This window comes from Castor canadensis, chromosome 12 (assembly GCF_047511655.1).
Source record: "Castor canadensis chromosome 12, mCasCan1.hap1v2, whole genome shotgun sequence".
NCBI classification, from domain to species: Eukaryota; Metazoa; Chordata; class Mammalia; order Rodentia; family Castoridae; genus Castor; species Castor canadensis.
The window spans coordinates 14,660,390-14,675,701 of NC_133397.1; the positions used below are offsets into that span (position 1 = coordinate 14,660,390).

The following is a 15,312-nucleotide window of genomic DNA, read 5'->3' on the forward strand; positions in this document are numbered from 1 at the left end:
AGGTTAGAGACAAGCTTAGGGCAGCAAACACACATACACACAAAACTGCATTTTATTGGAATCATTTTCAACACCAGAAGAGTCTTTGAAGAAAAGATGCACGTGGGTACATCTCAGCAACCTGGGGACCCTTTTCCCTGGATGCCTTTTCTTTCTCCAGGAAATTCTCCTGAACCTCTCCCAAAGGCACTCTTGCCTGCTCTTCCTCTTCTGCTCTGAAACCTGCCATCCAGACAGGGTAGAACATGGATGGGAGGTGAGCAAACCTCCAGTCAGGAAGCATCCAGGCAGCAGAAGATGACAGCCTATATTAGAAAGCAAAGAAGTACGACAGAACTTCCTTCAGTCCTTACTAAGCCTTTACTAGCTGGTTGAGCTAAAGCAAATCACTTAATCTCTCTGATCTTCAAAGTGCTCTTCAATAAAAAGTGAGTAATGATTATTGGTTTCTGATGGCATTGTTATATGGGTAACTGTTGCTGTACAAAAGCCTCTCACACACTAAAGCAGTGTACAAAAACTCCATCTATTCTGGGTATCATTTGTAATTAAGTGGTGCTGGGGTCTTCTCCCCAAGAACTCTGTCTTCACCAAGTTCTTTTTTTCACCACAGCTGTTTGACCCTTCCTTTTTGTGCCTAGCACTGAGCTTCTCTCTAATGCAACTCAAACAGTGAAAAATTCTTTTGGTTTGGCGTAGGGCTGGATTTTGCATTATTTTCTGGAATACCAGCTTAAAAGTAATACGTTCTGGTTTCTGTCTCCTCCCTTCTTGAGTAACAAAACACTCTAGTGCTGACTGGTTCTCAGGTAAGAATTCACAGGTCCAACATGTGCTGAGATATGCCTACCTGAATTTGGTGACTCATATTTTCATAATTATAAAACTTGTGCAACAAATCAATGAATGGTAGCATTGGAAGGACCTTAAAAAACATTTGGCCCACCTTGCTCATTATTAAATGGGGAAACTGAGTAAAAAAGAAGAAAGGAATCTTGCCTAAGATTTCAGAGTAAGTTATAGACTGAGCTGGCATGCATCCTCTCATGGAACTTCTATAGGTAGAGAGGTAAGATCTACTCCCACTTATGTCATTCTGGTCCCATAATAAGAAATACTGCTTGGCCCATATCACCATAGCCCAGAACAGCAGGAGCAAAAAAAGGCTGAGAGCATCTCTCTATCCCTATTTTCATTCATTTATCAAATATAGCTAAGTACCATCTTTATGCCAGTTCCTGAGGATACTGCAATAAAAGACATGGGCCCAGTTTTTAAAGTGTTCAAAATTAAGCAATGAGAACAGACAAGTGATCTATCTTCAGGAGGGCAGGCTATTTTTCATACAGTTAAGTGAAACACTCCTCCCATCTATGTACTATACTATAATTGTATTGACTTTCCTCGTATATAGATGATAAAACTTATTTTCCAAACACCTCAGTTCACTTCATTTGTTCATTCCCTCAAAAAATATTTGTTGAGCCCCTCACAAATTACCAAGGATGCAAAGAAAAATAAAAGACAGTCCTCTCTCCCCAAAAAACTAACAATCCAGTAGAGAAATGAATCATGATCATGGAAGCTGTTTACGAGGAAAGGGAGCAACCTAGAGAAAGGCTAAGTCTATCATGAAAGTTTCATAGAGGAGGTGGGGTGTGAGCTGAGGCTACTTGAGGAAGGGGAAGAAGTCTGCTGGTTAGACAAAGGAGGACATCATTCTAGGAAATAATAACAGCATACACAGAGCCATGGAAGTGTGCAATATGCACACTTTAAATATTAAAACAGAGGAGGAGAAAAGGATAGACTGGCAGAAAATAAGGATATGAGTAAGCAAGACTGTGTCTTGTTAAGGAGATGGTCATGCATCCTGGAGACAAAGGAGGTCTTGAAGATTTTAGGGAGCAGATCAGATAGCAAGTTTGTATTTCAGAAATTCACTCAGGCAGCTGTGTGGAAGGTAGGTTGGAGTTGGGTCACTCACGGAGGAGGCCGATCATTAGTCTAGGCAAGGCTTGATGAGACTTGAGGAGGACAATGGCAATGCCACTGTGAACCAGGCTAGAACTTGACTTTTTGCATAATCCACCCACTGCCAGGCACACCTGACCAATGGACCTAACCATAGCCCATAACCAAAAGACATGAAGTTATGCATTTGAGCCTCCAGAACTGTGATTCATGGTCCTCACAATGCTTCTTGTGTGGGTGGGAGACTGTCCTCTGCCAGTCAGGGAATGGTTTACAGTATCACAAATGATCCATGAATAATCTAAGCCTTCTTGAATTGATGGATTGTTGAACTTCTAAAGGCTCTTGGAGGAGGCGGTTTTTTAAAACCTTTAATTCATTTTCCCATCATCAATACAAAGTCACTTCTGACCTTGTGGTTTTGGTAAATGTAAGTCTTTTCCAAATAAGGCAACCAGTGGGGCAAAATGATCTCTCTTTCGTCCCTTCTTGGAACTGATTTAGAACTCTCTGACCTCTCTGCTTTTGCTCCACCTGTTCCTGCCCCTGAAATTCCTTTCATCCTCTTATCTGTCTATGATGATATATTGGAGTCTTGCAGGTGTGGGTTCAAATTTCAGCTCTACATGTCTTGGTTGTATGATTTTGTATCAGTTTCCAAACTGTCTGAACTTCTGGACTCTGCAGTACTCCTTGTTGCTTGGTTTGTCATAGAGACTAAGAATTAAGGTGCGTGATGTGCTCCATGTAAGTCCTCTCCACAGGCAACATTCCATATTCAATAGCTGTTTTGATTAGGTGGGATTCTAGTTCAATCATGAAGATTTGTGTTTCTCTACTAAAAAGAACAAAGTTATATACTAAAAGGTTTGGCAGTCCATCTTTTGATTGTCAAGATAGGTATGAATTATAGTTCTTTACCCACATTAATTAAACCTGACACCTGAGTACCCACTTGATTTCCACATCCAACTGTGGAATCCCACAGTAAGTTCTAATTAAGGAACGCTTGCTAATAAAAGACTTGAAACTTGAAATTAAAGAGCAAAAATAAGTAAGGAAGCTCCATGATAAAAGGCATAGTTGGTGTTCCCTGTTTTCTTTTGTCAGACAGAGCAGTTTGGAAAATGACTGGCCATTCGAATGGTATCATCCATGACTCGTGCTGCTGGTGCCTACGTGAGAGCAGCAAGCATGGTCTGGTTTCATTACACTGGAGGAATTGTTCCATGTTAGGACAGGTTACTGACAATGGGTGTGGAATCTGTTTTAGAAGTTTAAAAAAAATAACAACAGTAAAGTATGTGATGAGACTTTCCCTTACGGCTGTTGCAAGTGTAGGCCTGCCTAGAACTGGGAAGGAAATTCATTTCAAGTACATTGAAGACCTGTGTGTACTTGGGTAAACTCTTCAAAACCTAACTCACTCTCCTCTAACTAGATTTTAATGATCTTCTTGTACTTTTCTAATTTTGGTGGTTCCTCAGATCTTCAAGATCATCTCGACTTTTTAAGTCAATCTATTGTTATGTTTTATGTTATTATAAAACAATAAAATTAAGGAAATTTTTAAAATTATCTTAATTTTCTGGCACAAATACAGTAACTATTTCAGCTTCAAAGTATTATTTTTACTCTTTTTTTATCTATTTATCTCTTAATTAGCCATCTCGGTAAAGCTGAGTTTTATTATGTCTTCTTTATTGAAGATAATGATTAATTAATATTGCTCTAAATAACACATATAGTAAATGGCCAACTCAAGAGTAACCACCAGGAATGACTCCAAACTACACTGTCCTCCTACATTCTACAATGATATTAGCCACAGAAACTAATAATAACTAGTATAGGCAACATCATTTATGCACTATTGTTTTTACTTTCTATCAATAATAATAGCAGCCTAGAATTACATCAATGAAAATACAACAACCAACCCCTAGAAAAAGCCCACCAAGAGTCTGTCAACTCTGAAAACAATGTTGTAGGTAGCATCTAAAGATGAAAAGAGAAGCAGAAAAATAATATGACTCATGAAAATGAACTGTTTTCATTTGAAAAAAGCCACAGCTTTAGAACTAGACCAACTGAGACACCCTGTGCTTATTCCTCAGTTTTCCCAAGCCTCTTTTTCATCATTTAGTTATTATCATTTTTGTCAATAATTCCACTCACTATCCCTAAGGCTAAATATAGAAATATACAACAGAGCACCTAGTGGGAATGAATTGTAATGAAAAGGAGAAGAAAAACAGCTTCCATACACTTGATAAGAATAGCATGAAGAGTGAAGGCTACCTGGTTTCCATTTGGAAGTCAATGGCAAGTAACAGATGACATGATGAGGAGGGTGAGCATCAAAGCACTTTGAACTGTCTGAGAGGTTTTATTTTTTGCTCTCTTTGTTCTAGAACATCAAGAAGAAAGATTTAGAGTCTGGAAGAGTGTGATCAGACATAGTGGAGAGAGTTCTAACCAAGGGACTGTTCAAAATTCCAGTTTGGCTCCTAATTGAGTTTGAAATGATCATAGCCACAGCGCTAATTGCATTGATTTGCTTTTCCTTAGGTAGAATGGGGAAACAGAATAGCAAACTGGCCCCCGAAGTCATGGAGGACCTGGTGAAGAGCACAGAGTTCAATGAGCATGAACTCAAGCAGTGGTACAAGGGGTTCCTTAAGGACTGTCCAAGCGGGAGGCTGAACCTTGAGGAGTTCCAGCAGCTGTACGTGAAGGTAATGTGCTTTTGATCACTCTTATGTTCTTTTGGACAGAAAATTCTGTCTTCACAAAATATAGCTTCACATGGAATGATAACTCTAAGTATCTACCAGTTGGTTTCAATTCTGGTGGTTTTCCATCCAAAATAAAAATACATGTTTACATATATATATATATATAATTTTTTCTGAATAAGAAGAGTAATTATTAAATCCAAACACTGAATGTAATTCAGAGGATGACAACATCTGCTGAAAGAGTCATAAAAATCTTAGACAATAGTGTTTGCTGATGATTATGACAAGCTTCTGATAACAACACTGTTTGGCTTACTAAAGATATGTACACACACAAAAATAATTCATATATATGGAGGGAGAGAGAAGGAGAGGGAGAGAGAGGAGAGAGAGAAACAGAGACAGAGACAGAGAGATACTGAGAACTTGGGATGCTTTTTCACCTGGAAAAGTCGTCCTGTCTGCAGGTAAGGATCCAGAGTCCCACAATGGCCCATTTAGAAGAAGGGGTATAGTACATATTGAAGCATCAATGTCTACAACATGAGCTCTTAACATTTTCTAAACAAATACAATTTGAAGCTATCTTTTGTTGGACATTAGATATAACTGCCCCATCAGAGTGTATTTCCACTGGATTCTTTTGCCTTGTCTGAATTTATGAACTACATTGGTTCTAGTTCTGGCATGATCTAAGACATTCCATTTTATATCACCCATAAAATATTATGCTTGGGGAAGAAGTACATTTTTAACTTTTCTGATTAAATACCAAACATAAAATATTGCTGTTATCATTTAATTGTAGCTAATGCATACACATGTGCCCTCACACATATTTGCAGAGAACTTTTTAAGTTGTCATCTCTGAAGTTGAACATTTGCTATAGCTCGTGATTCAGCAATTACACTCTTGCACATAAGCAAGCAAGGGCATGTAGAAGGGGCATGCTCATAGCTACCATGTTCAAACTGGCAAAACTGGGAAGCAAACCAAATGCCCATCAAAGGAGAAGTGGAAAAGAAACTGTAGGATATTCACACAATAAAATGTTATATAGCAGTCAAAATGGTTAAAGTACCAACACTAAAACACTAAGTACAAAATGAGCTTCAAAGATTCTAAGTTACACAGAAATAAAAATATACTTTATAGGACTATAAATAGATGCAATGAAATGATAGAAAAAGGAAGGCAAAAAAATTGAATACAGGATTCAGACTGACATTTACCTCTAGTAGGTAAGACACACAGGAGGGGATGGGATAGAGCTGTATGGTTAGATATAGATTGTGTTAAAGATATAGTTGTCGTTTAGGGTGGTGAGTTTGCAGACACTTAGTACATGAAAACTTCACTGATTTTTAAATAAATAAATGACCAGTCAGCACATGGACTACCGATAGGTGTTGGGCTCCTAGGGTTATGACTATCCAATGCTGTGCACCCATGGGCATATAAAAAATTATATCCTTAAATGTGTGCAGAAAGGTGTACCTATAGCAACATGTGTGCATGTTATAAGATCACTGCAATCTTCCAAAGATGATCTGAGTCTTATTAGATTGTAGAGATCATTTATATAGAAATGCTGAGAAAAGCATCAATTATTTAATTAATAAAAATTACTTTTACAGAGAAGTGGAACAGATGCATTTTCTGGATTGTTATACCATTCCCCATAGTTTGCAAAGTCACATCTTCTACCATTTTCGCATCTGAAGTTAGCCCATGCTCCAGAACTGTTTCTACTCTCAGCCCCAAAGAAAGCACAGACAAATGAGGTGTATCAAAGTCACCTACATACCACTGAAAGTGGTACCAAGTAGGTATCACTCTGTGATTAAGAGAGCTCTTGTCCACATTTCTATTTGCTTGAAATTAGAAGGGATTTTGCCTTTGAAGAAGTAGTTGAAATGCAGGAAATGAACTATTTTGTTCACATGCTGGAAGTTTTTAGCACAGCAAAAGCCCCAGCCTATAGTTGGGGGTCCAGTAAACACTGAGCCTGCCTTTGTGTTCTGTGGCACAACTTATGCATATGGACCAAAATCACCTGCCACCTCCCCACTTCTCCCACAGTGCATTTTTTTTTCTGGAAAGGAATAGAAGTATTTCTAAACTCAATGGCTATTCTTGGCAGCCTCTTAACAGTGAGATTCAAACTCAGTCTCTGCTCTGGTGGCAACTAGGCACAAAGCAGGCAAAATCTGTCTTTCCAGACTTGTCCAAGGAAAGAAATCAAGGGAGAAGCATAGAAGAAGTATGCCATGTGCACAGAAAAAAAAAAAAAAAGCATTTCTGAGAGGCAAAAAGGGAGAGGCAGGAGAAAGCTGAGGGTTACGTAAGAGGCCCAGGAGAAAGACTCAGGAGAAACAACTCCTTTCATGCTTCAGAAAAATTCAAGTGTTCAGCAAGACATAGTCATTATCCTAGAGAATGGGTGCTTTGCAGTAGTTCTTTCTCTGCTGGGTGTGGAGTTGATCTATTCTGGAATCCACAGAGCAAGAAAGCCAACTGCAGCCTCTGCCCTCTTGTCTGTGCAGCCTACTGCTAACCCAAGCCTTTTTCCTTCTGGCACAATGGCTTTAGTTGCTCTAGAACCAGTCCTGATACAGATTTTGGCAGGAGCAGGACAACTGGAGATGTCCATCTGTAAGACCAAGAGCAATAAACCCCCAGCTTCCGAAACCTTTGAGTCACTAACCTACAGAAACTTCTTTACTAGGTTTGCAATTAACAACATTAAAGCAGAAATTTAGAAAAATGAGACAACTTTTTCAGCATTGCAAAGAATGAAGGCAGGATGAACATTAGAGACAGAGATGCAGCTCACAGCCCAGCCTCTCAACAGAATTCACAGGGTAGTTGCAGATCAGCACTGCTTCAGCCCACCACCATACAACAACCAGAGTAAGCATTGTAAAATAGAGCAGGGCCCAGTCCTTCCCAGTTTGATGCAGGAATCAAATACAGATCAGTCACCTCCTTTCAGTCACTTAAGCCCCAATGGTGAGCACAGAGCCTTATCACAGAGCAAGCATCAGTAAGAAAGCATTTGCTGCTGGCTGTATATCTCCTCAGGAGGCCTTGTGATGAGGACTGCCCAAAACAACTAACGGACAGTCCTGCCTGCCCTCCAGGATCTCACAGACTAATCAGGATGACACAATTAACCACATTTCCAGGAGGAATGATGTGCATACTTGGTATTAGAGCAAGAGTAGAAAGGAGAAAGGTTAATATCAAAGTGGAATATTAACAAGAAAATAATTAACCCAGTGATAGGAGAAGCACTTTTCTCCTTAGCCTTAAAAGACAAAATAATCCTGAGACGATAATTTTAAACTTTTTCAACCTTGATACCTGTTACCAGCTGAATTGTACCCCCTTTGAGTTCATATGCTGAAGTCCTATCTCCAGTTATGTCAGAATGTGACTGTATTCAGGGATAGGGTCTTTAAAGAAGTGATTAAGTTAAAATGAGACAAGTAAGAGTGGGCCTTAATTTAGTATGACTAGTATCCTTATAACAAGAATTTGCATACAGGAAGACACAGGACAGGGAAAAGTCAGCCACAGACTTCTATAAGCCACAAAGAAAGACCACAGAAGAAACCAGCTTTGTCAACACATTGTTTGGATTACCAGCCAATGAATTTCTATTGCTTTAACCATCTAGTCTGTGCTACTTTGTTATGGAAGTCATAGAAAACTAGAACAGTCCACATTCCTTTGCTGTTGACACGTGCAAATTCAGAGCCTTCTGTAACTGATGAAAGGATGCCTCTGCCAGAATCGTGTCTACACTCAAGGGCTTGTAGTTCTCAGGTCACACAGGTTGAAGCAGATGCTTTGTTGTCCCCACTGTAATACTGTGCGGATAGGTTGGGGAGAGCTTTGGCATTTTGTCAGTAAGAACCAAGTACCTTATTTTCTGCCCATGAGAATTTCCTATTTCTAACAATCATTTTGATTGCCAAGTTGAAATCACAAATCAAGATGGTGAGTTTTCTATTTTAATTGCATTTCCAGATAAGCCGCCAACTCTAGAGAAGAACAGGCAGCCATGTGAAGAAGGAATTGTCCCTGCCCCAGGTCTTCTTCCTTAGAGATCTGATGCTGTTCCTAGTTTTCTAGCCACTGTGATAAAACCAAAGAAACTAAGTAAAAAACCTAGTGAAGTCCTACAAAGAACCCAAAAGAGATGTTGATGAGTGTTTGCAGTTTGATTTTCAAGACTATTTTCATAGAATTAGTTTTTTCTTTAATCATGGGATTAGGAATCTGACAGATGTGAGTCAATCCTAACTATAGTATGTTTGCCAAATCTCTGCCTCTCTAGATCTCAGTTTCTTTACCTATAGTGGGAAATAATAAAGCCTGTCTTATCACTTCACTTGGTAAAGTCCCAAAGGAAAGAAAGGAAATGAAAATTATTTCCAAACAATTATAAACTGTGTGGGCTTCATGATTGATCATCTACTCGTTTACTCTCAGAGAACCAAAATGGAAATAAGTTTTACTTCACACACCAAGTCAGGTGGCAGTATACAATGGAATACAGAAGAGGATGTGAGGTTTTATGAAAGTTCAATAGGAAATTGTGCCCATAACCAATGAGATGGAGCAGCAGTATGGCAGGACATAGAAGGAGGCTGCACCACCCCAATTCCTCTCACAGATTTTTAACACTGAATTCTGTGTCCTCCCAAGCACAAAGCCTATCCCCAGCTCCTAGCTGTCAGACAACATGAAGTGTGGCACTAAAGCCCTTTTTCTTCCATCCCCACCAAACACTGGCTGTCTCAGCCAAAGCACCATTCCTCCAGAAAGGAGACTCCCTTGCACAATCACAACTGTTTATCATTTTATAAGTGAAGAAGGGAGTGCATTCTCAGAGGTGACTAGATAGCCAAGGGCTGTTCTGATGAGCTCTAGCCCATATTTCATTGTACCAAGTTTTCCCCTCAACACAGTCTTAAGTGCTCATGAAGCGGTGGTAGGTGCACCAGAGACAAGTGGGAGAGCTCTAGAGCCTAATTTGATCATCACCAACTAAACAGTCTGAATTTTTCTAAAATGTATTCACATATAACAGCAGAGCTCCTGCCAAAGCAGCCCATGTCCCTGCGAGTAGTCATTTCCTGAAAAGCTCTTGTAATTTGGCATTAGAAAATGCAGTTCCAGCATCTCTTTCTAGGAGCAGTCATTCATTGATTCATTCACTTATTCATGATCCATTTCTTTTGTTTGTTCTGTGAAATAAACACTGTGCCAGCATGTAGTACCTTCAGAAAGCTCAGATCCTGGAGGAGCTTGCAAGTCACCTTATTTTCACTTCACAAAAACATCTTTATTTTGCAAGAAAATATATTGGTGGAGTTCAATAAGAAAATCTCTAGGCCTAAAGCATTGGAAAATAATTCTACTCATGAAAATTCTATTAGTACAACTACTTAATAACGTGTATGAAAATAAAAATAAGTGATACAGAATCAGGAGTACCTGAATATTGGATAAAGATATTTAATTAATAATTAAATTCTTAATAAAGATATTAATATCTTTATTAAATATTTAAGATCTTTATTAAATTGTAAAGATATTTAATATATTTATTAAAAGTACCTAAATATTGGTAAAGATATTTAATAGAACAAGAAACATTTTAGTTAATAAACTATTACAAAAATACCCTATGATTCTCTGCATGGTTTTAGAATTCTACTTTCAAAGCTATGCTTTGCCAACATTTATGAAATCTATGTGTAACAGGAATAATTCTTGACAGTTTTAGAATTATTACATCTCAAGATTATGTTTTTCTCAAGTTATATGAACAATAAGCCTTTTATATTTACTTTAGTTTGAAATTTTCTTTATTTTCTGATATGTATTAAATTTAAAAATTACTTTTCAAGTGCCACAAACTTTTAAATTTATCTTCCCATTAATGTTATTTAATCAACATTAATTCCTATTAATGTATAAAATATACATTTTCTCTTAATTTTAAATTTCTTACAGAAGCTTTTTAGTCTTTTTAATATATGTGTGCTTATTTCTAGACATTTGAATGTTGGTATGGTAAATAGAACTTACATGACTTTTTTTTGTTCTTGGTGGTACTGGGGTGTGAACTTGGGGCCTTGTGCTTGCTAGGCAAGTAATCTACCACTTGCACCACACCCTAGCCTCATTTTTTTCTTATTCATTTATTCACATGTGCATACATTGTTTGGGTCAGTTCTCCCTCCTGCCCCCGCAACCCTCTCCCCCCTCCCTTCCAGGCAGAATCTGTTCTGCACTTTTCTCCAGTTCTGTTGAAGAGTAGAAATAAGCAATAATAAGAAAGACATAGCATTTTTGCTAGTTGAGATAAGGACAGCTATAAAGAGAGATTCCTAGCATTGCTTTTATGTACAAATGTGTTACAACCCAGGTTGATTCATCTCTAACTGATCTTTACACTGGTTCCTGATCCCCTTCTCATGTTGACCTCTGTTGCTTTAAGGTTTCTGTATTAATTCCTCTGCAGTGGGGTCATCAAATGCTTTCATGTTTTTGGGTTTTCTATCTAACACCGTACTTCCCGTATATGTTCTCCCCCTGTCATGTAACCCAAGTCCTACACCATTGCTGTGTTTGCCCTTGATCTAAAGACCACACATGAGGGAGAACACACAATTTTTGGTTTTCTGAGTCTGGCTAACATCGCTCAGAATGATGTTCTCCAGTTCCATCCATTTACTTGCAAATGATAAGATTTCATTCTTCTTCATGGCTGCATAAAATTCCATTGTGTATAAATACCACATTTTCTTAATCCATTCGTTAGTAGTGGGACATCTTGGCTGTTTCCATAACTTGGCTATTGTGAATAGTGCTGCAATAAACATGGGTGTGCAGGTGCCTTTGGAGTAACCTGTGTCACATTCCTTTGGGTATATCCCCAGGAGTGGGATTGCTGGATCATATGGCAGATCTATGTTTAGATTTTTAAGAAGCCTCCAAATTTTTTTCCAGAGTGGTTGCACCAGCTTGCATTCCCACCAGCAGTGTACAAGGCTCTGTTTTCCCCCACATCCTCGCCAACACATGTTGTCGGAGGTGTTTTTGATAATGGCTATTCTAACAGGGGTGAGGTGGAATCTTAGTGTGGTTTTGATTTGCATTTCCTTTATGGCTAGAGATGGTGAGCATTTTTTCACCTGCTTTTTGGCCATTTGAATTTCTTCTTTTGAGAAAGTTGGTTTTAGTTCAGTTGCCCATTTCTTTATTGGGTCATTGATTTTAGGAGAGTTTAGTTTTTCCAGTTCCCTGTATATCCCAGCCTCTTTTTATTGTTGTTAAAGGCTATTGCTGGGAAATCATTAGAGAATACTTAGTAATTGTATCTTTTGTCTTTAAATAAGTGTAAGTTTTGACTATTGGGTATAACATGCATGAATTGTTTTGAATAGATATGGTTTATCTTTTAACATGATTAGTTATCTTTAATTAAAACTTCATATAAAAAAAAGAATTCTACTTTCAAATTTTACTCTTAGGCTTAAAAATCTACTACCAAAAGTAAAAGATACTCTCCCTGAAAGTTGTGTTCAGACATACAATAAGTACAGGATTGTCAGTAGACATGTAACATTTGTTTGGTAGAATATGAACCAAAATGTGTGCATTGAGGTCTGCTTTCTGTGTGACTTTGGACAAGTGCTTTTGTTTTTCTTGTTCTAAACTTGAGCATCTATGCAAATGAACCAGTCAGTCTTTATCAATAGCTCTAAAACTCAGCATTCATCAACATCACTTGGACTGAACTCTCAATTAGCAAGTGACTGGGCCCTTCCTCAGGGCTGCTGACCTCCCAGATAGTTCCAATGGGGAAAAATCCATGATTGATACTTGTCTAGATAGTTACCTTGGAATATCCTTGGATAAGCTTTGAGAGTTCTGTATACACTGAAATTATATGTAAGCTGTTATAACAGCTCACTTGGCATAGCTTTCGTCAGATTCACACACATTTCTATAGACTCAAAAAAGGTTAAGAATCACAGAGGATGCTTTTAACCATTATCAAACCTAACATTCTAGGCTCTATGACAGTAGTTATTGACTCTTAATTGACACATAAAAAAAGAAAAAAAAACTGCTAAATTAAACTGTCAAATAAACTTCACTGCCATAAGAATGAGAATAAAGGCTTCTAATCAGCACTTTGTTAAATGTGCTTTCAGTTTGCAGGTAATGTTCCTGATGCATTCAGGGCCTATTAGAGATCCATGTTAATGCAAATGGAGAGGCTCCAAGGGGATCAAATATAATCCAAGCCCTCCTTTCCATCCATTCTTCTGAGCATTCCTGAGTGCCAAGGCTGTAGAGCACTGGGTCTGTGGATGGGAACATCATGGTTCCCTGACCACACAGCCATGGTCTAGTGCCATCAAGAAACCTATTCTCAGGCTAGAGGTGTGGCTCAAGAGGTAGAGCGTTTGCCTAGCAAGTATAAGGCTGTAAGTTCAAACTCCAGAACAGCCAAAAAATGAAAGAAGAAACTTATTCTCAAGTGAAGGGTGAAAGTATATTTGAACAGTCATCATACCATATCTCTTAGGATCAGGACAAAAGGACAAGGAAGAGCCAGAGGGCTCAAAGATGGCTGGTTAGGAAAGTGATAATAAGGCTGGTCCTCAAAGGAAGGGTGGATTTGGAACATGAAAAGCTATCTTTCTGCTTGGAAACTCAAAAAAAAAAAAAATCTCATTGACCAGAAACTAAAACCAATAAAAAAAAACCCAGTGTTGTTTCACAGTCTTTATGCATGGTGTTGGCAGGAGACCCACTGTACAAAGCACATTAGGCTGAAACAAAATACAAAACCCAACCAAACTCATAAAAGCCCCTGGGTGGTCCTGCTTAGACCATCTAGAAGTAACAACCTGTAGAAGACAAAGCTGTGAATAACAGTTCCTGCCCGAGGTCGCTCCCTTGTTTCTCCTTTCCTCTCTCTCTCTCTCTTCTCCTATCCTTGTTTATTCCTTTTTTTATATCATTCTAACCCACTCCAATCTGACCATCAGCTCTCTGGATTCTTCCATGGCCTAGGACACAGACCTAGGGTTTCAGCCATAGGTGTTAGAAAGTCAGGAGACTTGGCTGAAGTTATAGAGTGGCAACCAGTGACAAGCGCCTAGCCACCAAAAATCTAGACTTCTTGCCACCTTTCTGTGTTCCCTGTCTCCTGTGGGCCACATTCTGGAGCAGGTATCTCAGAGTTCTCTTGTCTGCTTTGTTGCAAGGCAGAATACATCAGATGTTCCCTTGTTGCTCCATCCTGCCTCCTTCCAGGACCAGTTCAAAAGAGTCTCCCTGGGGTATCATTCTGTGATCTCTCCAATTTCCAAAAGCAGAAAAGACTCCTCCAAAGTCCTGGTGCTCCCATGACTTTGGTTAGCACCCACACTCCTACTTTTAGCAAGGATATTCTAGTTTTGCAATACAATTCTATAAGCTCTTCTCAGCTTATTTCTAAGTAGAGCCCTTCTCTGTTCTCCAAAGCCTAGCATGCTATTTTTCCTGAATACAGGTGGATGTCATGTGGTTAATCAGAAGACTGGATGTACCCCTGGCTCTACTATGCACTAGCCATATGAACCTGGGAAAGTCCTTCATGTTATGGTTTTGCTAAATAAATCAAAAAACTCTCTATGACCCTCAGTTTTCTCATCTGTCAAATGAGGGGAATGCTCTGAGCCCTACTTTTTTAATAGACCATTATCATGATAAGAAGGTGGCAGAAATGAAAGGGCTTTGCCAACAGGGCATCATCTTGATGAAGTGCAGCTAATGGGGGACCTTGATGTTAGGTGCCTGAGCATGGGAGGGACGGCCAGGTGCCAAAGAGCCTGGTTTCTCAGTTTATGGCCTCCATAACTTGCACCCTATGGGACATTTTATCAAAAGAAACTGTAGCAAAGATGACTATTATCTCTTCTCCCAACATCTGATCCAAATCAATTTTGAAAATAAAAGTCTTGGCTCAAAAAAAAGATTTTTAGATGTTGAATTTTCAGGGATTCAGATTCTTCTTGTTAATAAGAGGTAATTAGAAGTCGAGCTTATTAAAATTTTGTTGGGCTTATTAAGAATTTGTTGGGCAGAGCTATATGTAGATACATTTCAATCCCTTAGGGAAATAGATGTTACATAAGACACATAATGTCATCCAGATTGTGCTGGTGAGAATGTTGCAATTTTTAGTGAGAACCAGGGAATTCATTTCCATTTGGAATGTTTGCCAACATGATTGAGACTGCATTTCAACCTGAATTAATGTGGAAAACAAGAGCCGGGGTCTGAAATCTCAAGAAAGTAACAACAGTAAAGGTAGTGTCTAAGAACAGAGTCCCAAATGAGGCTCCAGCATTTCATTACTGTAAGATTGTCTCAGAGAATAGCTAGCTACCAGCATGGTTTACATTAGAGATAGCACTCACTCCAGAGGAGTCCAAGTGATAACCTTCCCCTATCTCCAGGGTGTGAAATCACTTTGGATGGCTTCCACACCTTGGAATTTGGCTTACCGTGATAGGG

General features: G+C 38.8%; 1 protein-coding gene across 2 annotated transcripts in view; it reads left to right on the plus strand.

Annotated features, from left to right (window-relative positions):
- Vsnl1 (visinin like 1) overlaps window positions 1-15,312 on the plus strand; it is a 110,281-nt gene that overhangs the window by 43,040 nt on the left and 51,929 nt on the right. The window contains exon 2 of one of the 2 annotated variants that reach the window (XM_074049212.1): window positions 4,550-4,712. In XM_074049212.1, the coding sequence (XP_073905313.1) occupies window positions 4,551-4,712 (162 nt within the window). In that variant the 5' untranslated portion in view covers window position 4,550. Of the gene's footprint in view, window positions 1-4,545; window positions 4,713-15,312 lie in introns of both variants that reach the window. The other variant, XM_020172593.2, reaches the window with a different exon arrangement.